The 27090-nt window shown below is 35.1% G+C and overlaps 1 protein-coding gene across 6 annotated transcripts; it reads left to right on the top strand.

Moving 5' to 3' along the window:
• Window positions 1-342: 342 nt before the first annotated feature.
• On the top strand, window positions 343-27090 carry PNISR (PNN interacting serine and arginine rich protein). Of its 6 annotated transcripts, none has more exons than XM_047858338.1 (13): window positions 345-438; window positions 7447-7526; window positions 9609-9728; window positions 11209-11397; window positions 12783-13006; window positions 14494-14665; window positions 16208-16398; window positions 18822-18959; window positions 20138-20237; window positions 20983-21036; window positions 22098-22268; window positions 23512-24598; window positions 24840-27090. In XM_047858338.1, the coding sequence occupies exons 3-13, from the start codon at window positions 9641-9643 to the stop codon at window positions 24868-24870; spliced, it is 2445 nt and encodes an 814-aa protein (XP_047714294.1). In that variant the 5' UTR covers window positions 345-438; window positions 7447-7526; window positions 9609-9640; the 3' UTR covers window positions 24871-27090. The 6 variants fall into 6 exon arrangements, with proteins under 6 accessions (XP_047714295.1, XP_047714294.1, XP_047714297.1 ...); XM_047858340.1 differs by having other exon boundaries at window positions 353-438; window positions 9613-9728; XM_047858339.1 differs by lacking the exon at window positions 7447-7526 and having other exon boundaries at window positions 343-438.

The raw sequence follows: 27090 nt of genomic DNA, 5'->3' as shown, positions 1-27090 counted from the left end.
GGGAGAATATACTGCCCCTTGAAAGAGGATCCGTTGCTAAAGTAAAAAAAAAAAAAAATTGAGGGCGTTCTGTACTGAAAACGTAAGCTCCTGGCTGTATGCCCAGTGTAAAGATGAAAATGAGTTGAGCCTGTCTCAATTAAGAGGTAACCTACAGGAATGTTCAGACACTTGCACGATGTTGACTAAGAAGTCCCGGTGGTTTTGCCCAAAACAAAAATGGCACCGAGACAAATTAACGGGGTATAGTCACGTGCTGAAAGACCAGGATGGGGGACAACATGGCTTCAGATGACAAGCGGATGTTATTATTATTCACTTCCGGGTGCAACCAATCAGGCGCCATCTTGTCTTGTTCGTGAAGAAGTAGAAGCATCGAAAGGTTTGGAGAGGTATTACAGGAACTGTGGCGACAACGGGGTTCCGGAACCAGAGTGGGTAAGTGGTGGGAAACAATTAGGCGTGGGGACTTGCCAGGCCATCACAGCCTTCTTGGTTTCCGTGGCGAAGGTAGATTAACTTAAACACGTAAGCTGCGTACGCTGCTTGGCGCGACTGCTGGAACCTCATCTACTTAAAGAGGCGGTGTCCGCCCGATTTGGTGAATCGGATCGGTGCTCTCAGTGAAGAGGAAATGTTGTTATTAAAGAGAATGCTCACGACTGATTCCTATAACTCTGAGAGTTTTCTCTCGGATCAGAAGGGACTAATTGTTGGGCTCCTGACCGGCCGTTAAGCACTGCGCGTGCGCAGTGGGAACCCCCTTATGGGGAGGGGGGTGCAAGGGGGCGGAGGAGGCTGGGGCCCGGACCTGGACCTTTTGCGCTGTGCAGTTCCGACTACGCAGGCGCGGTCAGGGCACATGCGTCCTGCTAACTCCAGTTAGGTTCCCTAGTTTGTATTTTTCTTGTTTTTATCCAGCTAAGGACTTTGTGTGTTAAGCTTCAAGAGGGAAAGAGTAGTATCCAACATTTCAGTTGTATTGTGGTGGATATTATTGTCATCTGAACATCATGAGCACTCGAGAGTTTGGTTGTTGGTGGTTAATTTATAGAAGAGCAAAATAAACTTGGAATGTGTGACTTGAGTGCTGCAAAGCAAAAATAAAAATAAATTTGAACAGTAAAGATTCACCTGTAGGACTGTCGTAGGGCTGTAGGGATAGTAATAGTAAATCGGTTCTCTGGAGATGTTCATGAGACCATATTTTTTTAAAAAAAATGAACAGATTTTATTTTTTAAAAGTTTTTGATTTACAGAAAAATTGAGCAGATAGTACTGAATTCCTATAAAAACACCCCCGCCTAATACAGTTTCTTTATTATTAATATGCATCAGTATGATGCATTTGTTAGAATTAATGGACCAATATTGACACATTATTATTAACATTATTATTTTTATTGTAGTTTCTTTGTATTTCCTAAGTTTTAACCTAATGTTTTTTTCTGGCTCATGATTCCATTTAGGATACCATATGACATTTAGTTGTCATGTGTCCTCAGCCTTCTTTTAGTTGTGATAGTTTCTCAGGCTTTCTTAGTTTTTGATGACTGTAACAGGTTGAATTGTGTCCCTCCGAAGTTCATATATTGAAGTCCTAACCTCAGTATCTCAGATATAGCCATTTGTGGAGATAGGGTCTTTAAAAAAGTAAAATGAAGTCATTAGGGTAGGTCCTAATCTGTTATGACTGGTGATCTTATAAGACGAGGTTAGGACACAGAGGGAAGACCATATAAAGACATAGAGAGAAGACAGCCAACTCTAAGCCAGAGAGAGAGGCCTTCGAAATAAATCAACCCTGCTGACATTTCCATCTTGGATTTCTAGTCTCCGGGAGGATGAGGAAATAAATTTCTGTTCTTTAAGCTACCCAGTCTATGGTACTTTGTTATGGCAGCCCTAGCAAACTGGTACCGTAACTTGGACAGTTTTGAGGCTCACTGGTCAGGTATATAATAGAGTTCCCTGCGGTTGGAATTTGATGTTTTTCTCATGATCAGACTGATGTTAGGGGTTTTGGAAAGGAAGATTACAGAGGAGCAGTGCCTTTTTCATCACATCCTATCAAGGGTATGTAATATGAATGTGAAAAATCACCTCAGTCACCTGCTTGAGGTGGTGTTTGTCAAGTTTCTCCACTGTAAAGTTGCTCTCCCCTAACAACCCCCTCCTTTCCATACTGTACTCATTGGAAGGAAGTCCTTTTGCACAATCTGTACTTGAGGAGTGGAGAGCGATGTTCTCCCTCCTTTTTAGGATGTAGTATCCACATAATTTAGTTGGAATGCTTCTGCATGAGAGATTTGTCTGTCCCTGCGTATTTAATCATTTGTTTATATCAGTGTGGACACATAGATATTTGTGTCATAAGTTGTCTTAAAATCCATTGTTACTTTATTTTGTTGCTCAGATTGTTTCAGTTTTGGACATTGGGAGCTCTTTTAATTGTCTACTATGACATGCCTCCATCCTTTTTTTTTTTTTTTTTTTTTTTTTTTGGTATCTATAACCAAACTATCCAATTCTCCAATTTTTTTGAGTGCCTCTTTTGATCTGCAAGTGGCAGAGCATTTCAGTATATCCTAAAATGCATGTCCCATCAAATAGCAAAATTTGTTTTACTAAATTTCAAATGATTACAAGGTTAGCCTCTGCTAGGGCCATTTCCACCTAACCTGAATTGAACAGATGAATTCTTTTTGGCATTGAGGTCAGTCATCTGATGTGCAGTGACGTGGCAGGGGAGAAAAGGATTGTTGCATTTTGTGGTTTCTAAACTGTATGTGTGATCTGAGAAACATTTTACCATATGCACTAAAGGATAGATGTGTTTCTATATCTCTTTGATTTTGCAATTGATGCTTAAGTACTTTAAAACAGATACTACATTTTCATTCTCATTCATCTGTTAGTTTATGAGAGGACTTTTGCAAATAGTAATGACTGTCACTTAAACAAGTAATTTTAAGAATCTCAGAGCAACAAGTGTTCTAATATAGAGTCATCTAAGAAATGGAAAAGATAAACGATGGCCATTTCAGGTTGTATTAGTTTCTTAGGGATACTGTAATAAATTATCATAAACTGAGTGACCTAAAACAACAGAAATTTATTCTTTCACAGTTCTCTGGGCTGGAAGTCTGAAATAAAGTTTTCTACAGGGCCATGCTTGCTTGCTCGCTCCACCCTCAACTCTCCAACCCTGCTTTAGGGGAAGATCCTTCCTTGCCTCATCCTAGCTTGTAGTGGTTCTCAGCAATCCTAGGCTTTCCTTGGCTATAGACACATCACTTCAGTCTCCGCTTCTGTGGTCGCATGGTGTTCTCTGTGTGTATCTGTGTCTCTAATAAAAACACCAGTCATTGGATTAGGACCTACTTTAAGCCAGTATGATCTCACATCTTGAATACATCTGCAGCCATCCTATTTCCAGATAAGGTCACATTGATAGTTTATGGGAGTGAGGATAGGACTAAAACATAATCTTTCAATCTGTAACACTGGTCATGGTCATAAACTAGATTTTTCCAGCCATATGTGATAACTTGGATGCTCTGATGGCAAACCGTTGTTATTGATCTTTCTGTTTTTCCTAAATCCCAATTGTTGACAAGGAAATAGCAGGTAATTTAGCCCCATGAAGGGAAAGGCTTGCAGCCTGAGATCAATAATCATATTTTCCAAATCTGAGAAGTTGAGCCCAAGGATCTTTAAAATTAAGGCTAAAGGAAGGGCAAATAAATTGGAATTGGCTTTTGATGTTATCAGATCAGAGTAGCAGTGTTAGAATGTTCTTTTCATCCTTGAATATTAGTGTTTTTACTTGATAAGGAATTTCAGTGAATGAGTAAAGTAATTTCACAACTTAATATGGGCAAAGCACTATGGAGAATTCATGTAATTGTAAGACTCTGCCCTCAAAAGATCTTGTACAAGCCATGAAAAAAAAAAAAAACAGTGAAAATTCATTGTAAGTCTCTATAACATGTACACCGCATCATCTTTAGGTTATCATCATGGAAATCTTCAAACAGTGCAAAAGTAGAGTGTAGTGAACTCTAGTGTACTTATCACTCATCTTTAACAGTTATCAGTATTTTCCAAATCATTGTTAAACCAATCTGTAAATGTCATTTTTAATGGTATAAGGCAGTGTTGTTTCATTGAACCATACTGAAAGTATAGGACATCTTTTTTTATTATTGCCATATGTGCCTTCATATTCTTTATGTTTTCTAGATTTTTCATTTGTTATGTTGATTAGTTAGTAAAGAAGATTTTATGGTGAAGATGAAGAAAGTGTGGGGTTTCTAAATCCTTGCCATCAAATCACTTATAATCTTGTTCTTTAATCAGATAATTAATGAAACCCTTTATCAAGCATTGTGCCAGATGCTGAAACATATATAAAAGTTTATATTAGATATTTGAGTATACTAAGTCTTTTCTTAAAATCTGTCCCTTTACAAAATTCAGTGTAACTCTAAATTTTATTCTCATGACTGGAGAAACCCTTTTTGGACTAGATTATAGAAATTTACTCCCAAATCCTTCATAAGAAAATGAGACAGAGGTCAGGTAATTTGCCCAAAGTCTCACAGTTCTAGTACATGTGTAGTGCTTATTGCCTATATATAGCTGTCATTATGGACTGTGCTGATCAGCTTCCTTTGATTTTTTTTTTTTTTGTATCTTTTAAAAATCTATATATGTATTTTTAAAAACACACACTATGGTAAAATAATTCAAAGAACACAGATATAAGACAATCAGAATTTCCTGATCTATTTTCACTTCCCAGAGCCTACTAGTTTTTAAGCATTTTTGTAATTTAGGGATTTTCTATACTAAATTTCATTCTTAATAAGAAAAAACCTCAAGCAGCATCATTATTCATGTTGTATCACATAATTTGTTTCACTGCTTAATATAATTTGTGTATCAATATATGTCAGCATATAAAAGTCTATCTTACTCATAATGGCTGAATAGCAGTCCACTGTATGGTTCTCTTGTATTTCACCCATTGCCCTTTGAGTGACAGTAAAAGCAGATGTTCACTGTTACAAACATGCTGCAGGGGCTGGGGTTACATGGTGAGTATACTCATCCATGGTTTAAGTCGTGGAATTGCTGGTATTTTGATAAAATACGGTAATGCTAAATTGTCTTCCAAAACAACTAACCTTTTGGTGTTTTACCCACCCCCTCGTTCAATACTCATCTTCTGTAGCCAAGTTTTTCAACTGAAGATTTCATTGAAGCATTTTATCAAATACCTCCTAACTTCTTAATTCCTTGACTTTTATTGTCACTTTCTTTGCTGTATTTTTATGCTGTTCTGCTTCTCACAATTTCACATCTCTGTATTTTTCTAAGCCTAAGTGTATCAAACACTGTATTTGGGTTTTTTTTTTTGTTTTTTTTTAATTTTTTTTTTTTTTCAACGTTTATTTATTTTTGGGACAGAGAGAGACAGAGCATGAACGGGGGAGGGGCAGAGAGAGAGGGAGACACAGAATCGGAAACAGGCTCCAGGCTCTGAGCCATCAGCCCAGAGCCTGACGCGGGGCTCGAACTCCCGGACCGCGAGATCTTGACCTGGCTGAAGTCGGACGCTTAACCGACTGCGCCACCCAGGCGCCCCTCAAACACTGTATTTGAATAGTAGCTTCCATAAAATCTTTGGGGGCAAGAAGCTTTGGAAAACATAGTAAAAGTAGAAGTGGCTGGTTTTAACAAATACAAATGGCTACAAGTAATACAAATCAAACTCTTGAAAATATGCAAGTAAAAACTTTTTGTGCATGGGAAAACTCCTGAAGTTCCTTTTTCTCTTTTTTAAAGCTTCAGTCAATGATATTGTGAGAGGGAGGGACAAGAAGATTTTTTTTGAAAAAAAATTTTTTTCCGAAGATACCTCAGGTTACTTTCAAACAAGAAAAAAAGAGTTGAGTAGAAATGGCTTGGCTTGGTTGCCAACCCCTTTGCCTGCCCCCAATTGTAAACTTGAGGAGTGCTCTCAGAAATGATACTGAGATACTGAGAAAGTGTTGATGGTGGTATTAAGCTCTACTTTTTGAAGACTGCTTTGCTGAGTTTTCTTTAATATTTGTTTATTTTTGAGACAGAGAGCACGAGCGAGCAAGCACTAGGTGGGGCGGGACAGAGAGAGGGGGAGACACAATCTGAAGCAGGCTCCAGGCTCTGAGCTGTCAGCAGAGTCTGATGCGGGGCTCAAACCCCTGAACCGCAAGATCATGACCTGAGCCAAAGTCGGACACTTAACCAACTGAGCCACCCAGGCACCCTTGCTGAGTTTTCATGTGTTTCTCATTTAATCCTCAATGAGGTGAACACTTATTTATGTCCTCCATTTTACAGATGTGAAAACCAAGAATTAGTGGTTAATTTGCCCATGTTCATACAGCTGGTGAGTGGTTTAGGTGGGCATCATGAAAAGAGCTTGTGCTCTGAAATCCAGGTTACTGGCCTTAAAAGGAGAACTGAAAAGTTGTTTATGACAACCATTAAACATGAGTAAGTGAAAGCAACTTTGATTTCTAGAGAAGTAAATCTGTGTATTGGAAATGATGGTTGGGAGTCAGTACGGATCATTTTCATCATGAAAGTGGTTTAAGGGCACATCTATTTGCAACTCTAGTAGTGAGTATATAGAGCTAGTTATGATGCCTACATTGTATGAGTTTATAACCTATGACAGAAAAATCTGTGCATTGAGTTTTGATATACCATTTACAGCTTTGGAAAACACAGCAAGCCATGCTTACAACAGCTTTTTGGTTCTCATAAATACAACAGCTTTGCTGTATTAGAAGGAGCTAGAGACTATTCATTTTTGCAGTTGGTATTTAGAGACTGATGTATGCAAAAGGCTGTCCTGTCCCTTGTGGGAGATAAAAAGGTGAATAGATTTGACTTTCTATCAACTTTAAAAAGCTGTTGATCTAATGGGAATAAAATGAAAACATTTGAGGGACAAATTGTTTTCACCTTGCTGGTGTTAATTTTAAACTTAGAATTCTATAGAAAAACCTAAATTAATGCATCTTGTTACTTGTGCCATTTAAGTTAATGTCAGGTGAATGAGAGCTTTTCAAATGTTTCCTTTTTTCTCAACATATATGACAGTCCCTAAATTGTTTGACATTATTTTATACTAATGAATTGTTCAAGTAAATAAAAAGATATTTATTTGAAAGGGAAAAAATTTTAAAAAGCTTTGCTTTGTCATTTGTGATGTACCTATTTCCCTTAACTTTAAATGGTAGTTTCTCATTATAAAGTTAATGGGAGGAAAAGCTCCAAATTAATTTAGAGATGATCACACTTTTATGTTGCATCTCTAGAATTTTATTAATTCTAGTAACTCTTCATAATCTAAGAGTAAACATATACTCTTTTTTTTTCCCCCCTCAGGGCATAAGTAATCTTGCTGCTATGCTTCCAAGCTGTAGTCTGAATCAACCCAAATTTTAAACAGAAGGTGAACCTCTGAGGTTAGTCAAAATAGCAGTTGGTATTTCTTCTGGGGGGTTCCTCTTTATTTATTTGTTACCTTTTAATTAAAGTTGTAAAGGATTCTAATAAGTCATTTAGCTTTTAAAATGTTTAAAGGTATAGTTGAAAAAGAGGAAAGAAAATCTGAAGAGATTAGAAAAAGAAGCATATGCAGCTTGGAATTGATACTCAAGTCTGTTGTTGGCCTCAGGTGTGGTGCTATTTAGCATATTCTAATGATGCCATTATTATAGACTGTATTCGGTGACTAGAAGTCAAGTGCACTTGACTGTAAGGAAATCAAGGTAACAAAGGAATGCATCTTTTCTAATTTACAGTGTTCTTTACTTGAAAGGTCAGGATCTGACATTGATAGAACTATATGACATTGTGTGAATGCTGCAAACTCTTTTAAGAGACTGAATTGTAACAGCTAGTTGTCCTATTTGAGTGGGTGTCTCTTACTTCCTTCTTATCTGGCTTTCTTAGTTTTTTTTTTGATCCCGCAGTGCTAAGGCTTGCTTTTGTTTTGTTTTTAGAATAGAGGAAAGGGTCATTCTAGAAAAATTCAGTTAGTAAAAATTTATTTAATGCCTCTATGCTAAGCCTTAGGGTACAAAAATGAAGAAACACATCCTGTTTGCCATGCATATCAATGGTTCTTAAAAGGGGTTGTATGTCAGTGTTGGATAAAGTACAGCTGTATTAGACTTGCAGGAATTTTAAACTTTTTATTATGAAAGTTTTTAAATTAGTTTAGAGAAAAGTAGACTAGTAGACTAGTGTGATGCCCCCCACCCCCCACCCCACACATCACGTAGATTTAACAGTTATTAACACATATGTGCTCTCCCTTTCTTTTCCATGGTATTTAAATGTTAAGAAATTTGCTCTTGTAGACCTATCTGACTTTCTGGATTTGTCAAGTTGTTTCTTTTGATACTGTTTATGTCATTCTTTTGTTCCTTTTAATTTCTTTATAGTAGAATTAGATCCAAAAGCTCAGTTGGACTCCGTTAAACATTTTTGGAGAAAATATTCAGAGTGATTTGGGGATATAATATTGTGTCTCATGAAGAGGCAACTAATAGTCTGTAGGGGTGGTATTTGAGCAACCTTTGAATTTGTGACTTCCCATCAACTTGTCAGATTTCCTGAATCAGTTGTTTCATTAGGTTTGGCAATATAGTAATTTTCTGAATTTATTCTACTTCTGTGTTCATTAGCTCTAATTATAAGGAAGAGTTTTCCTTCAACAGCTAGAGCTGTTTGGTTACCCATTTTAGGGAGTTTTGGTTGGGAAGAGATTAAATCACTTTTTTTCTTATAATCTTTATTATTTTTTTATGTTTTATTTATTTATTTTTTGAGAGAAAGAGCGTCTGGGTGTGTGGAGGAGGGCAGAGTGGGGGAGAGAGAATCCCAAGCAGGCCCCCCCTGTCAGTGCAGCGCCATATGCAGGGCTTGATCCTACAGACTGAGATCACGACCTGAGCCGAAACCAAGAGTCAGACACTTAACCAACTAAGCCACCCAGGCGGCCCTTCGTATAATCTTTAAAATAAATAACTGTATTTCCAGAGGTCTGTATTGGGAAAAAATAGATATTTTTCCCATCTTGTTGAGCTGAGTTGATTAGAGCCATGCTTGCCACCATTAACATTAAATTTTATACTCTTGGGGCGCCTGGGTGGCTCAGTCGGTTAAGCGTCCGACTTCGGCTTAGGTCATGATCTCGCGGTCTGTGGGTTCGAGCCCTGTGTCAAGCTCTGTGCTGACAGCTCAGAGCCTGGAGCCTGTTTCAGATTCTATGTCTCCCTCTTCTTCTGACCCTCCCCTGTTCATGCTCTCTCTGTCTCTGTCTCAAAAATAAATAAATGTTAAAAAAAAAAATTAAAAAAAAAAATTTAAATTTTATACTCTTGCTTGCCAATCTAAAAATTCCACTTCCCTTTGGTAAACTACTGACCAGAATTTTAGAGCTCTGATCACATAAATGTATCATCATATAATAATTTCTGATGTGTGAGCTTTTAAAATTAACTGTGATTCTCATTTTTAAATTGTTTATTTTGTTGAAGATAGAAAATCAAATATATTTTAAAAAGTCAGGATGTGGGATCAAGGAGGACAGCCTTGGCAGCAATGGCCCTTGAACCAACAACAGTGGATGCAGTCGTTCCAGCACCAGCAAGATCCAAGTAAGGAAATCAGTTGAATTTGGAAATTGGGAAAGGGGAGATAGAGATGAGTGGGAGATAGATGATGGGATTAAGGCAAATGGAATTGGAATTGGTTTATTGGATCGTTTTATGACCAAAATATAATCTTGTCTCATAAATAATACTGCCATAGCATACATATTAGGGAATGAATTTTTCTTTAGAAGACTTCCTCAAAGAGTAGAAAGCTTTATGAAGATTTTACATTTTTAAAACTGATTTAGTTCTTATTTTTCTAAAGAAAGAGGAAAATCTTCCTTAAATGTGTTGCTTAAGTAAAGCATACTTCTGTTGTTCATTATGTAGCTCATAGTCAACTGAAGGTATGCTATATATATCATTTAAATTTTTCTTTTTATTATGGAATATTTCAAGCATATATGGGTGTGGAAAAGAGTGAGGGAGCCCCTTTTTATTACTTAGCTTTCATAGTTGTTAATTCATGGCCAGTTTTGCTTCATTGATAAGACCTCTTCCACTGTCCTGCCTTTACTGGGTTAATCTGAGTCTATTTCTTTTTTTAATAGCTACATAACATTCTGTTATAATACTGTAAATTAGTAAATCACTTTTGGATGATTGATTGTAACTTTGTACTTTTTGAAATAATTATCATAATTTTGTATACATATCATTGCATTGTTAAATGTCCACTTATTTTCTGAAGAAAAAAAATCCAGGAACTAGGTTTGTTATACCACTGTCAGCACATTTGAAAAGTTTTGGATACACACTGCCCAGGTTCAGGTCCACATGGTTTATGTCAGCCTATGTTTCCACCAAAATGTATGAGACTACCTATTTAATCTTTACTGCAATGTGAAAAACTGTCTTATTCTACTTTGTTTCCTTTATTAATAATATTAGATCTTAAAATGTTAAGCATAGATATTGGAGAAGGAAGAGGACCTTTAAGATAGTGAGGCAATACATTTTGAGTAAAGAATGGCTAAGAAGTTGCTAAGAAGATGTATTTTGACTAGAGAAGGGAGCCTTAGCTAAAGGGTGACTGTGAGGATGAGCAGAGATAGATAGTTGTATTCATCCTAAGTCTACAGGATCCATTGTGGGCCTGGATAGGATATGTTTGAGGAAGAAATTCGTGAGTTTGATCATTTGTTTTTATAGTAATTAAAAAAAAAAACAAAACGAAGGAAAGAAGACTTTTAAAAGACTCCGTAAACTAAGGTACAGGGGATAAATTTCTTATGAGTTAATATTAGAAGCCAGTTAAGAGTGATTTTGTGGCATTGTTTTCCAGAAGTCTTCTATTATTTTGTAACCTGAATGTGGGTTGTTTTCTAAGCATCCTTTCAGCCATAACCAATTTAATATTTAAAATCTGTAATATTTAAAAACTCTAGTAAGGAACAACTGAGATGCTAGTTTTACATAGAGGCACTATTCTTTTAGGTCTTACATTCTGAATGGTAACTTCTGCTGTGTTCAATTATGTTAGGTCAGATTGACTGGGCTGCATTGGCTCAAGCTTGGATTGCTCAAAGAGAAGCTTCAGGGCAGCAAAGTATGGTAGAACAACCACCAGGAATGATGCCAAATGGACAAGATATGTCTACAATGGAATCTGGTCCAAACAATCATGGGAGTTTTCAAGGGGATTCAAACTTTAACAGAATGTGGCAACCAGGTTTGTTGTTTCATGTTATCTGGATTTTAGGACTATTTTTAAAATAAAATGAGGATTAAATAAATTGTTTGATTTGCTTAGTTTTATGACTTCTTGAAATTGATGCTCCTTAAAGAATAGGCAGTTTCATTTAGATTTGACCTTGAAATTTTGTGGTTAAAATTATTCTGTACTCAATCTGCTAGCATTGTGGCACTCAGTTTGATTCTTTTCTTGGTTCTTCATTCCTAGGCTGACAGGGGCTGGGAACACTGGAAACCTCACTTGGCATCTAGGGAAGAGAGCATTCTATGTCTCTCTGTTGCAACCTCTGGCCTTTTCAGAAGCAGCACTGGCAGAGCAAAACATGTCTAGCCTCTAATTAAAGAAATATTGTGTCACTAAGTGACAAATTAGTCTGTCAAATATACTCTGCCCCTACCATCCACCCATCTTTTTCTTTCCTTTTTTTTTTTTCCAGATAGTGAAAATCTTCCATAAGTTTTTATATGTTTTATTTTTTTGTTTGTTCATTTGCTTTTTTACTTCACAGTATGATTTAGATTTCTTGATGCTAATTCAGTTTTCCATGTCTTGTGTTATTATTTTGAATAGTCACTTGAAAATATTTATAGAGGAATCTTACATTTGAGTATGCTGATGGTGAAGTTTTGATCTCCCTTTCCCTATTAATACTTATTATTGTTTCTCAGTGTAAGAATGGAAAACTCAGGAAGTAATCCTCTAACATCACTTTTAAAAGAATAATGAATATTCTAATCTTTGATACTCTGAGGTAGTTTGTTTCTAGTTTTCTTGAAGCTACACCAAATTTCCCCAAGTTTGAAAATGTTTTGGTTCCCAAGTTCTAGTTCATAAATGACTCACCCTGGCATTCCCACTCCCCAACTTTATTCTACTGGTTTTCTTTGTGACCTGGGCAGGTGATTAACCTCTGTGTGCCTCAGTTTTCCCTCCTGAAATTGGCAAAGATAATACCTGATTTCTCCCTACCTCACAGGGATGTTGTGAGGATAAATGTGTTCATGCAAGAAAGATATTATATATAAAATCTCAAGGTGTTATTTTTTATGGTATTGTTACTGGACAGAAATAGAAAAAGTCAACAAAAAAAAATGCTTTGGATTTTGTTACATTATTAAAAATAATTTTGGGCATTTGAATTCTATATGTTTAGGATATGAATTAGAGTGGAGTTAGTTCATTTGAATTATTTACTAGTTTAATTAATTGCTTATTTTTAAGATATACAAGAGGAATTTGACCCAAGAAGTCATAAATTTTTAAATCTGTTTCTTTGCTGAAAAATCTTTCTTGAGATCTTAAAAATTTGTGATGTTGTTATAACCCCCTGTTGAATGTTTTTATGCCTAAATCCTAAATAGAATGGGGAATGCATCAGCAGCCCCCACACCCCCCTCCAGATCAGCCATGGATGCCACCAACACCAGGCCCAATGGACATTGTTCCTCCTTCCGAAGACAGCAACAGTCAGGACAGTGGGGAATTTGCCCCTGACAACAGGCATATATTTAACCAGAACAATCACAACTTTGGTGGACCACCCGATAATTTTGCAGTGGGGCCAGTGAACCAGTTTGACTATCAGGTGAAAGATATTTTGTTGCTTTAATATTGTAGATGTGCACGTAATCCATTCTTTGGAAGTGTCTCATCAAGAGTACCTAAGATCTGTGTTTCACTTTTCAGTCTTGTACAGATAAGCACATATTATGTCTCAGAAAAATTCTCAGTTTTTGAGTATTAAAATCATTAGATTTTTTTTTTCTGGTGTCTGATATGTTTAGGAGAATGATATAAAGGATCGTTAGGGAAAAATTTGGATAAAAAAATGTGTAAGTGCAATAGCTATATGATGTTTTGTTTTCTAATTTATAATTTCAAAATGGTATATTTAAATGTTGAATAAAGTTTAGAAAATGCACAGTAGTTGAATACATTATTTGTCAATAATAGATCATGGATAAGACATGAATAAAATACATGAAGAACATAGATCATCTTCCTAAATGCAGTTCCTTCTGCTATATAGAATTATGACTTTTTCCTTCTGCTATATAGAATTATGACTTTTTCTAGTGTTGTCATTTTTTTTCCATTCTGACATGACATGTTAATGAAATTGTACATAATTTCCTTTGTAGCATCTAATTCATTCCTAGGGACATAGAACTCTATGGGAAATAGTATCGTTATGTGGGGCTTTATTTTCTCTAATCACTCTGCCAAGGGTCCACCCTCAAATTATAGTGCTAGATAATCATTTTGAAAGAACTGATTGTAGTTGTTACCTTATAAACTGAGCTATCATGATTTAAAATTTTGAAAAAACTCAGACATTATTTCACTACTTGTATTAATAATGGACATAAATTGTAAACAGTATGCACCTTGAGACAGTAATCCTCATTCATATGTATTCAGATACTTATTGTGTATACTCGTACTTGGTATACAGATATGACAGTGTTTGTTTGGTTTTGGTTTTGAAGAAATGTAGTTGCAGGGAGCTTCTACTTACACCCCATTATCTTGATAAACCCCCATGCTAACAAGACAGAGTTCTGTTGGCAATGGGCTTATTAGAAAAGCCTCTGAAAATAGGAAAATTGCAAAAAAATATTTAATGATTCCATAACTTTTATTTTGTTTAAAATAGATATTTCTTGCAAGATTATAGAAACAACTAAAGTTCATAAGAAATAAGTTGGAATTGATTAAAAAAAACATCCTGTATTTTCTAGTTATACAAAAACTGACATTTGAGTTCATGGTAGTAGAAGGATTATTTTATAAAAGGTCATATATATATCTTTTTCTATATTTATTGAAAATAGTGTATTAGCTGAATTTTAGATGACTCTTTGCATTTACATAGGCAGAACATCTTTATCTTTCTTAAGAAAAGTAAGCCTAGGTTCTTGGGGCTACAGAAATATCGGTGGATATTAGAACCATGGAATTCTTGGATTTGCTGCACACATGGATTTCTACTGTCCCAGTTCATAACACACGTGTGTCCCAGAGAGTATATTGTATTAATGTGAAGAAAAATAAACTGCAATACTCTTTCAGCATGGGGCTGCTTTTGGTCCACCGCAAGGTGGATTTCATCCTCCTTATTGGCAACCAGGACCTCCAGGACCTCCAGCACCTCCCCAGAATCGAAGAGAAAGGCCATCATCATTCAGGGATCGGCAGCGTTCACCTATTGCACTTCCTGTGAAGCAGGAGCCTCCACAAATTGGTAGCTATTTAAGTTTAGTGACCACAATTGGCATGATTTCTTGATCATGTATAAAGGATATCTTGTTTTCTTAAATTGTTCTGACACTTCTGATATGTTAGGAATTGATAGTTTAAAATCCTATCATTTTATAGTCATAACCCTTAACATTACAAAAAAGTTGATGGTCTAAAATATGAAAAGTTCTGAATAATTTTTTAAAAATAAACCATTATCTGAAACTACAGATTTTGTGATGAATAATAAATTTATCATAGCTGTTGCTTTTTGATATTTTCTTCAGTGTTGGCAATTTGGTACATTATGCCAGTATATGAACAGTTCCCCCTTTTAAAACCTCTTAATTGTTCTCTGTCTCTGGTCTCTTTCCACTCTCAGTTAATCTGATATGCTGCTGCCAGATTAATTTTCCTTTGGTTATTTCACTTGCCAGAAATATTTTGGCAGAAGATATAATTTTTTTCCTTTTTCTTTTTTTTTTCTTTTTATGAGAGAGAGAGAATGTGAGCCTGGGAGAGGGAGAGACGGAGAGAATCTTAACCAGGCTCCATGCCCAGCACGGAGCCTGACATGGGGCTTGATCCCACAACCATGAGATGAGATTGTGATCTGAGCCGAAATCAGGAGTTGGACGCCTAGTGCTTAAATGTGGGGCTTAAACTCACAACCACAAGATCAAGAGTCGTACATTGTACCGAATGAGCCATCCAGGCACCCTTGAAGATTTAAATTTTTAATATAGTATAACTAATTTATGTCTAATGACATGTTGTAAACTTAAACTTTGTATCTAGAAATCCAAATCCAATACTTAATATACCAGAACATTTAAGTCTTTCCTTTTTATCACAAAGTAGACATGATAGGAAGATTCTAACTTCTTTTTTAACTTACGGAATCATAGTTCTTCATATGAATTCTCACTGTGAAAAATAGACTTGTGCTTTTGTTTGACTCTGTTCTGTTTTTATATTTTAAGAAGCAGTGTAGTATAAAAGTTTGGCTTGGAATTAGCCCACATCACTACTACTGGCTTTTTAATTTTGAATACATCATTAAGCTTTTTGAACTTGAGGTTTCTTATTTGTAAAAGAGATTGAATAATAGTAGTGATTTTTTTTTTTTTTTTTTTTAAGAATTAAGTGAGATGATTGTTTAATGTGCTTTCGTAGTGTCCTGGCTTGTCATAAACATTAAGACAATGTTCACAAAGGGCCTGGCTGGCTCAGTTGGTAGAATATGTGACTCTCGATCTCGCGGTTGTGAGTTTAAGCCCCACGTGGGGCGTGGAGCCTACTTTAAAAAACAAAAAAGACCATATTCACTGCTGCTCTTAAAAATGATCTTAAAGAGAAGCATAATGGTTACTGGGTTGCCTTATCACTGTCTTACTGAAGAATGATAGTTATAAGCACTCAAATGGCACCAAAATTCTTTTATTTCATTTACTCACAAAGTTGGTAGAAATTCAAGAATAAGGAACTCATACATTTATGATTTTTATTAAACTAACTCATAAATATTGTTTTCCATGTGAAACAGATGCAGTAAAACGCAGGACTCTTCCAGCTTGGATTCGAGAAGGTCTTGAAAAAATGGAACGTGAAAAGCAGAAGAAGTTGGAGAAAGAAAGAATGGAACAACAACGTTCACAATTGTCCAAAAAAGAAAAGAAGGCCACAGAAGATGCTGAAGGAGGAGATGGCCCTCGTTTACCTCAGAGAAGTAAATTTGTAAGTGTTAGAGTCACTTGACATGGAACTCCCATGTGATTTGAATGTGAAAATTATTGAAATAAACAAGTAATTTAGTTATAAAAAAGTATTAGAATAATATTCTTGAGATTACTTTTAGTAAATATTTTGAGGATCATGGTTTTTGTTTTTTAATTTTTTTTTGTTTATTTTTGAGAGAGAGAGAGAGAGACAGCATGAGCGGGGTAGGGGCAGAGAGAGAGGGAGACACAGAGTCAGAAACAGGCTCCAGGCTTTGAGCTGTCAGCACAGAGCCTGACACGGGGCTCACACTCACAGACCACGAGATCATGACCTGAGCTGAAGTCAGACGCTTAACCAACTGAGCCACCCAGGTGCCCTGAGGATTATGTTTTTTTTTTAAATTTTTTTTTTTTCAACGTTTTTATTTATTTTTGGGACAGAGAGAGACAGAGCATGAACGGGGGAGGGGCAGAGAGAGAGGGAGACACAGAATCGGAAACAGGCTCCAGGCTCTGAGCCATCAGCCCAGAGCCTGACGCGGGGTTCGAACTCACAGACCGCAAGATCGTGACCTGGCTGAAGTCGGACGCTTAACCGACTGTGCCACCCAGGCGCCCCAAGGATTATGTTTTTATAGATGTTGTTATTGAGGGTAGAGTAAGGAGAAAAAGGGGGCAGTGGGTTTATAAAACATTTCTTTCCAGAGAGAAATTACTCATTAGGCTGCTCGATAGGTCTTACCTTGAGAAACAAATCCATATTCTCGTTGCAGCGCAGCTGATTCCCTAGTGGTGGATTATAAAATGAAACTAAGTTAAAATGGCAAGGGAGAAGGAAATCTGCCTTTTTTGAATATTTAAGTATATGTTTATACCAGAAGATGAATAACTTTCATAATTTCTGACATGCACGCTGAAAGTAATTAAGTTAAATCTTTAAACCTTCATCAGTTAGGTGGTGTGAGTGGCTTAGGAATTTTTTAATTTAGCAGTAATGTGCTCTCAGCTGACATGATAGCCATAGTACTGGCTGGTATGCAACTCTGGAAATCGGTGTCTCCCAAGGCCATTTTATGCTTCAGAAATAAATCACAAGGGGACAGCAGGGTAACTAGATTCAAGTAGACATTGGTTTAGCTTAAATTTCATAAATGCTATAATACTTTCAGTGTTTCACAAAAGCACCATGCCAAAGATGTGTTTTTGTTGTGGGTATTATGAAGATAAGAACCAAAAGACTGTCATAATAGTTTGCCTTTTTTTTTTAAATGTAATTATTAACTTTTAACATGAAATAGTGGATTTCCAGATTTGATAGGTTTAGGTGTCAAAAAAAATGTTTGGAGATTATCTTCCCTCTTCTCCCAAATGCTTTTGGGCTTGTGTTACATGTATTCTTACCCTGGTTCAGATAGTCTTTCCATAGTAGTGTTTCAATGATCACCTTATCTTTTACTTAGTAGGATTTTTAAGGGTAACTCTAGGATACTTCTTTGCCTGAAGAAGCCCCTTTTTAAGGTGTGCCATCTGGATACTGAAAACCTATAGCCAGAAGCAGAGACGAACTCTGGCATTTCCTACATCTGAAGTAGGAAATGATGCATTTCCTACATCTCATTTCTTATCTGTCCATTTTGTAGCAAAACACATTTTGCTAAGTTTCAAGGCCAGCTAAGATCTGGAAACTGACACAGATCTTTAATTTTAAGTGACATGATTTTAGGTAAACAAGCTTAAATTTGTAGCTATATAAAAGTAACATTGAATAATATAAACGTGGTTTATTTATCCAAAGTTCTATAAGCTACTTATTTCAAGACCATGATAGACAATGGATATTAATTGGGTCAGTCTTGGTATGATATTAATTTTGGTTATTTATAAAATAAGTCAAAATTGACTAAGGCAAAAAAATTGAGGGGTGCCTGGGTGGCTCAGTCAGTTAAGCATCCGATTCTTGATTTTGGCTCAGGTTGTGGGATTGAGCCCTGGGTTGGGCTCTGCACAAATGGTGTGGAGCCTGCTTGGGATTCATTCTCTCTCTCTCTCTCTCTCTCTCTCTCTCTCTCTCTTTTGCTGTTGCTCTCTCGCTGTCTCTGCCCCCTCCTTCTCCCTCCCCCATCCCTCCCTCCCTGTCTCTCTCTCTCGGTGCTTCTCTCTCTTGCTCTCTTGCTTTCAAAAATAAATAAATAAGCTTTTAAAAATTTTTGAAAAATAATTGATATTCCTAAGCTATCTTGTAATCTTATATTTCCTTTCAGGTGACACTTTATACTACTAAATGAAATCTATAGTACAAATTTATAATGTAATTTAGAGAGAGATTTTATTTTTATATACCTGTTTCATAGACTTTATGGTTTTAAAATAGAATGTGTAAGATAATGATTTTACATTATAAGCATGAATTTGGGCTACCCATACTATTACTTCTTCTAGGATAGTGATGAGGAAGATGAAGACACTGAAAATGTTGAGGCTGCAAGTAGTGGAAAAGTCACCAGAAGTCCATCTCCAGTTCCTCAGGAAGAGCACAGTGAACCAGAGATGACTGAAGAAGAGAAAGAGTATCAAATGGTAGAATGTTAAATTTCTTACCATGTACAGGATTAAAAAAATATTTTTTACTGAAGTATAATTGACATAGAACATTTTGTTACAGGATTTGTTTTGTTTAGAATTTCTAAACTATTAGTTGACTGTTTTAAACATTTAAACTGTGAACTCATGAAACAGTTGCAAAATGTATATTGATATATAGAGATGCTAGGTAATAATGTCTAAAATTTATAATAGGAAATCGCTGCTTATGCAGCAGTTATTAAGCATGTTTCCTAATACCGGTGTTGTAAATAAACAGTGCTTTACTATATGAGACCCAAGAGAGCATTTATTGATTTATTATTTTCTAAGGTATGTCTTTTGAATACTTAGAAACATTAAAAGACTTCATAGAAAAATAAGTTTAGGAAGTACTGAGTTGAATACAGTTAAACATATTTCTTCATTGAAAGACTTAAAGCCTTAAATATCTATAACGTGTACTGTCATTTTCTGAGATTGGGAATATATGTTGCATTTCTTCTATTTAAAGACCAGTGATCTTTGGAATGTGTGTAGAAGATGCTGATATAGTGTACTTTCGTTAGCAGATGAGTAATCTGGAGCCCTGAGAGGCTGAAGAACTAATAGTTGGTGTACATTTCAAACACTTGCTGGTAGCCAAACTAGTGCTAGAATCCAGCTTTTATTTCAAGTCACTTGTACTCTATATTTCAGTAGTCAAGAAAAAAAGGACTTGATCTAACAGAGTGGAATAGCTATCTTTTCCTTCCCTTTAAATTTCACCTTGAGCCGAGGGTTAACGTAAGTTCCTAGGTAATTTAACTAGTGTTGTGCTGCTTACTAATACTGTTATTAAATGAAGGCGTCCTCCTTTCAACTTAAAGCATCTATGGAAATTTTTATTGATAGGGGCCTTTTAAAAATATTTTGTGTATAGAATTAGAATTCAATTTCTTTATTATATAGGGAAATTCATACTTTATTTCATGATTTTGAAATTTTCAAAGTTTTTGTATTTTAGAGTAATTTTCAAGATATTCAGTTCCTTGGAATGATATGATCTCTTGTTTAAAATGTTTTATAAAATGGCTTTGCCTGTTAATTGTTTTTGAAAATATCAAACAGCATTAGTAACTATAAAAATTAAATTAGGAACAATATATATAAATATATAAAATATCCTTCTGTAGATGTTGCTGACAAAAATGCTTCTGACTGAAATTCTACTGGATGTCACAGATGAAGAAATTTATTACGTAGCCAAAGATGCACACCGGAAAGCAACGAAAGGTATATTGTGGGTGTTCTTGGTTTTGTTTTTCTGGGAATATTTTGGTTTTGGTGGCTATTTTGGACTTTTTTTGGTTGTCCCTGCTGAATTCTAGCAGATATTTGAAATATTTTCTTCTTGCATGTTTTTAACTCTCTGGGAAAGGTTAGATTTGTAGGACATCATATTAAAACTGTAGAAGTATTTTTCCTTTTATCCAACTTGCTTGAGCACAAATGAGCAATTATGCTATTTTTTGATGAAATGTATAGTGGAAAATTCTTGATGTTCAATTTATTTCACCTGATTTTTTTTTTATAGATACCGTAGTATTTGGTGTATAACTTACAGTGTAGTTTAGTTTCACTAATGAATTGAATTGTGACCCTTCAGTTTTCACAGTTTACCACTTAAAATTCTTACAGAAGCAAGAGATTCACCCATCCCCACCCCCCATATTCTTGGTAACACTTAAAAAATATACTGAAAGCAAAATTTAAATTACGGACCATACCTCAAAAATAAAAATACTGATGTACTGGTCAGTATTTTTCATCATTATAAAACAATTTCAGCTCACTTCAGCATTATAATTTCAAGGCCAGACATGCTACTGGTTTAAAATGAATGTTATGTTTTTAATGTTTCTTCTCTCCCCAAAAAGCAGCAATAGTAGTAGATTTAACAATACCATAGACTCTCATGACTATGAAATCGTGGCTATTTGTGTTAACATGTTGTTCCTGTTGTTGATGTGATACAAAGCTCCTGCAAAACAGCTGGCACAGTCCAGTGCACTGGCTTCCCTCACTGGACTCGGTAAGTGTTTTCCTTATTTGTGAGAGGGCCTTAAAGGGAAAATCACACTTACCATGTCTCTCTACATGTTCTGTTTTGAAACTGTACTATTCCTACTCAGTTTATAAACCTAGATTTTAGGGTTATTTCGGTCTCTAAAGGTTTGCCTTTTTTTTTTTTTTTTTGACTAAAGCATTCACAGGAATTATTATAAATGTGACTAATTCATAGTTTATTGGGGCGAGTTGTAATAGTTCATTACTTAGCCCTGATTATATTTAAGCTCACTTTCAAAATGATTGCATACATGCCTTAGGGAAGAACCTATCCACTAATGCTGTTAATAGGGGACTTTCATTTAGATTGTGTTGTAGCAAGTTGAGTTTTAACATAGAGGAAAGAGTTTATCTTATAATAGTGTAATAGTAATGATGTGTTCGTAATTTGCTCTTTGCATGATATATTCTCAAGTATATAAAAGCTTGAACTTGCCTTTTCCACATCATTTCAAATTAATCTTTGTGGGGATCAACAGAAATGGGTAGAGCCAAATGCCCATGTGATTTTGTTAATGATTAATTACTATTTAGATCACTTCAGGGTGGGGAGTAGTTTTAGCACATTACCATTTCTGTACCAGTGAGAATTACAGTATTCTAATTTCTTTAGGGAAAAAATACTTTGCATACTACCTGGGATTTCTGAGCTTTGAACAATGAAAGAATTAATTTTAGAAATATTTTCAGGATCATTGGTAGTTGAATTGACTGTGCTTTAGTGAGGCTCTATTAGTGCCCTGTTAAATGGTTTTGTTGGTTAGTATGGACAGTAAAACAGAACTGTTATCATGGTTCCTTTATGGTGAGAAATACAAATATTTCAGAAAGAATGAGATACTGTCAATTTTCATGAGGGTTCTACGAACTCCCTTACGAATTGGAATTACACTCCTCCCCACCCCGAATAAGCATATTCTTCCAAGAAAAGGCAATGAAAAAAATTAGCTTTCTTCTCAGACCTTAAAAATTTTTTAGTGTCTAGAATAATTTTTCCATATGATAGACTGAACTTTATGTACACAGGTGGACTGGGTGGTTATGGATCAGGAGACAGTGAAGATGAGAGGAGTGACAGAGGCTCTGAGTCATCTGACACTGATGATGAGGAGTTACGGCACCGAATCCGGCAAAAACAGGAAGCTTTTTGGAGAAAAGAAAAAGAACAGCAGCTGTTACATGATAAACAGATGGAAGGTATATCTTTTAGACTCACTTAATTTTTGTCCAGTTTTATTTGTATTTCTTTTTATTTTTTAACCAACCTAACAATATCGAGGGTAGACTTGAGGTTAGAATATAGATAACATGTGATGTGACTAAAACTAAGGTTTTTGGCTTATTTGCAGTTTTTATGAAACTTAAAATTAATCGTGGTATTCAAAATATGTAAAAGGTGAACTTTGTCTTGTTTTGTAAGACATTAATTTCAATAGCTATAAGTTGTCATTTAATGTATTTTTTCTTTCTAAAGTTTTCAAAATGAAAAAGAAGACTTTTGAAATGGAAATGTATTTGTAAAACTATTGAAAAGTAATTTGTAGTTAGAATATTTAATGCGTAGCTAGCATATTTAAGGAAATAGAGGACTTTCTACAGAAAGTTTTTTTTTTAAACATTTATTTATTTTTGAAAGACAGAGCGTGAGCCCGGGAGGGGCAGACAGAGAGGGAGACACAGAATATGAAACAGGCTCCAGGCTCTGAGCTGTCAGCACAGAGCCTGACGTGGGGCTCGAACCCATGAGCTGCAAGATCCTGACCTGAGCCAAAGATGGAAGCTCAACCAACTGAGCCACCCAGGCACCCCTTTATAGAAGTTTTCAAATGTAAAATACTATCCATGACTGTAGTTTTTTATAGTTTACATAATGGCATTAGGAATACTGAAAGAGTGTTTTGAATTTTTTGGAAAAATCATACTTGGACAAGGAAATTATTAAGAGTTAGCAGTCGAAAATTTCCTGTAAATTACTTAACCTTTAAGTTGCCTTTTGAGACAAAAAGGAAATCTTTTCCAGTTGCTTCACATGTATCTTTCCACTTTGACACTCTTTTCTTGTATTGTCCAGGAGCATAGATAACCCTATAGGTGGCTATTGAACACTTGAAATATACCAAGTTTAAGTATGCTATAGGTATAAAATAGACTAGATTTGAAAGATTTTATATACATATATATAATATACATATGTATGTATATATATTTGAAATGATATTTTTAATATTTTGGGTTAATAAACTATTGAAATTAAGTTCATCTGTTTTTATTTTCTTAATGTAGCCACTAGAAAAGTTTGAATACTTACGTGGCTTGTATTCTGTTTCTGTTAAACAATGCTGTTCTACTGTTACCATTTGATAATTTGAAATTTGATAGTTTAGGGATTTTTTGGTCATACATTTGACTTTTCATAGTATTTTTTCTTTTTCTCTTTCAGAAGAAAAGCAACAAACAGAAAGGGTTACAAAAGAGATGAATGAATTTATCCATAAAGAGCAAAATAGTTTATCACTACTAGAAGCAAGAGAAGCAGACGGTGATGTGGTTAATGAAAAGAAAAGAACTCCAAATGAAACTACGTCAGTTTTAGAACCAAAAAAAGAGCATAAAGAAAAAGAGAAACAAGGAAGGAGTAGATCAGGAAGTTCTAGTAGTGGTAGTTCCAGTAGCAATAGCAGAACTAGTAGTACTAGTAGTAGTGTCTCTAGCTCTTCATACAGTTCTAGCTCAGGTAGTAGTCGCACTTCTTCTCGGTCTTCTTCTCCTAAAAGGAAAAAGAGACATAGCAGGAGTAGATCTCCAACAATTAAAGCTAGACGGAGTAGAAGTAGAAGTTACTCTCGCAGAATTAAAATAGAGAGCAATAGGGCTAGAGTCAAGATTAGAGATAGGAGAAGATCTAATAGAAATAGCATTGAGAGAGAAAGACGAAGAAATCGGAGTCCTTCTCGAGAGAGACGTAGAAGTAGAAGTCGCTCAAGGGATAGGCGAACTAATCGGTCCAGTCGCAGTAGGAGTCGAGATAGGCGTAAAATTGACGATCAACGTGGAAATCTTAGTGGGAGCAGTCATAAGCATAAAGGTGAGGCTAAAGAACAGGAGAGAAAAAAGGAGAGGAGCCGAAGTATAGATAAAGATAGGAAAAAGAAAGACAAAGAAAGGGAACGTGAACAGGATAAGAGAAAAGAGAAACAAAAAAGGGAAGAAAAAGATTTTAAGTTCAGTAGTCAGGATGATAGGTTAAAAAGGAAACGAGAAAGCGAAAGAACATTCTCTAGGAGTGGTTCTATATCTGTTAAAATCATCCGACATGATTCTAGACAGGATAGTAAGAAAAGTACTACCAAAGATAGTAAAAAACATTCAGGCTCTGATTCTAGTGGAAGGAGCAGTTCTGAATCTCCAGGAAGTAGCAAAGAAAAGAAGGCTAAGAAGCCTAAACATAGTCGATCGCGATCCATGGAGAAATCTCAAAGGTCTGGTAAGAAGGCAAGCCGCAAACACAAGTCTAAGTCCCGATCAAGGTAGTATACTTTTTAAAGTATTTTGTCTGATTTTTAAAAAAATTTGACTGAATTTATTCAAAGTTGAAAGTGTCCTTTCTCTCTCTCTCTTTAATAAACTCAGTTTGGTACTTGATAAATGATCATAGTCTTAAGTAACTTTAGAAATCCTATATAATAATATTTATTTAAAAATTGCAGATTCTTTAGTTTAAAATACATTTTTATTTTTAAATTTGTCTTTTCCCTTTTTTTTTTCCAGATCAACAACCCCTCCCCGTCGTAAACGCTGAGGAATGATGTGGCAAGGATGCCATGATGTTTAAAAAATTCCATGAGTTTTAAGGGCTTGTCTCATTATAGAGGCACATTGTGGCTGTGTAGGTGAAACCAGAATCTTTTTTTTTTTTTTTTTTAATCTGTAAATAGGTGTACTTTTTCCAAATGCTGCTCCAAGTTACTTAATAGGATTTCTTTGTATTACATTTTTTTCAAAAAATAGTGCTTAATAAGACTATAAACATGCCATTCTCTTTCAGCTGTAATGTTCTTAAAATTATTCTTGAATGTACTGTGATGTCAATAAAGCTCTTCAGTTCATTTTTGTTAACCTCTTGCACCTTAATTTTATGATTTTAATCTAAGGAACGTACTTTTATAAAAAGGCAGCTGGAATTTTGTATAACAGGTTTTAAAGGTACTTCCTCTCATCTCCCCCAAAGAAAATGGTTTTAACTTAATAGTTTGTCAAAGTTTGTAAACTGTACCCATGGATTTTTTTGTCAAATTCCAACTTTTAAGGGTGTGGAAGAGGGCCAAAAATAGATCTTTACTTTTCATTTGGAAACATTTGACAGGTTTCTAAACTTTTCTTCCTATTTTGAGGATTTTTGAGTAATATATCTCTGTGTATAAAGTATGGTTTACTTCTGTACAGTGAAATTGCTGGAATCAATCAAGCCAGTGCACATAAGAAACAGTTGTGTTTGACCCTCATAGTCAAGTCTGGAACTCTATTCTACAGTTATCCACTTCTGTTTTAGAAGCATATTTTAAACACTGGGTTACTACAGAAATAAGACTCACAATCCAATATATTTATTTATATTTTTAAAATATGACCTCAACTCAGTGGAGGAATGCTGTATTATGCAGGTTTGTGTCAATTTCATAACATTAAAATGGTCTGGTTTTGTCAGTTTCTTAACAATTATGATCAGTGAGTGGTCTAGCTATTTAAGACAGTCATAACTTACAAGTAAAATGAGGCTCTGCAGGCATTTAAATGCTCAACTGCTTTCAGGGTCTGTTTTATGTGATTATTCAGTTTTGCAACAATTGTCAGATACTTCTCTGAAAACAAATGCTTTTAAATTTTAATTTAAAAAGAAAAGAGCAGGTGCAGGTCACAGGAAAGTTTTAAAGTATGCCTTCTTACCAGCAATAGTTCATTTTAAAATAAGCCAGAGTTTTGCCATGATCAGTGTTTCTTCAAAATGAAGGTAGAAATAGATTTGTAAGTGTGCTCTTGTACCTCTACATAGGTTCTTAAATAATTTTGAGCAGTTATGCATTTATCTAGAGGAAATAAATCAACTGTGAATAAATGCATGTTTACCAAAATGGTTGTTTTACAGTGCATTTAGTTCTGATATTTATAAAGTTGATATTTCACAGAATAACTTTTAAATAGTTTGGAATTCTATATAGTTTAGACATCAGTCACATGTGGAGACAAAATGAAAATGTGCAATATTTTTTATGTAGGTGAGCTAACACAGTGTACCTAATTGCAGAATTAATTATCAGATTAATTTGTAATAGATAAGTTGTATAACATTTTCATATCTTAAAATGTTTTTTAGATCAATCTTCAGGTGAAATAATATTTTCAAAATAAAATTCTACAGAAAAGTTCTGTTGGCTATGATATGCACATTTTTGGGCAAGATAAATGATTAGAGCCAAAAATAGTATTTGACAGTTTTATTACTCTGCCATAATATGCAAGCTTCTTATTTAAATCTGTAGATATTTTTTAAAACACACTAATGATATATGTGATTATTAGTAGACAGATACATCAGTGTTATAATTAGATACTTAGGTTTTTCAGATTTTTATGGATAATTTAGGGAATTCATCACTTCACTGACATATAATGAAGTATGTTTACCTTAGTGGTAAGATTTTATAAAATAGGGCTTCCGTGATTTGGGATATGAATGCTAACACACATAAGTTAACTAGATACATAATTTGGTTATGAAATCTAAAATGACACCACCACAAAATCAGTTTCAATTTTTGAGACAATCATTGGTCTGAATTGGTTAATAAAACTGTCTTGAGGTTCTCTTAAAGTATTTCTAGTGTATTAATCATACTTGTTTTTGTGGAACGGGGTAAACCACACCATCAAGTGAATAAAATGTAACTTGGAAGAGGTAATTACAAGATTTGTTTCATGAAGGCCCCAAAATATAAATAAAGACTGGTGTGGAATCACAGTG

Source organism: Prionailurus viverrinus, chromosome B2 (assembly GCF_022837055.1).
Source record: "Prionailurus viverrinus isolate Anna chromosome B2, UM_Priviv_1.0, whole genome shotgun sequence".
NCBI classification, from domain to species: domain Eukaryota; kingdom Metazoa; phylum Chordata; class Mammalia; order Carnivora; family Felidae; genus Prionailurus; species Prionailurus viverrinus.
Note: the sequence above shows the minus strand (reverse complement) of the source record. Positions and strands in the feature narration are given on the sequence as shown.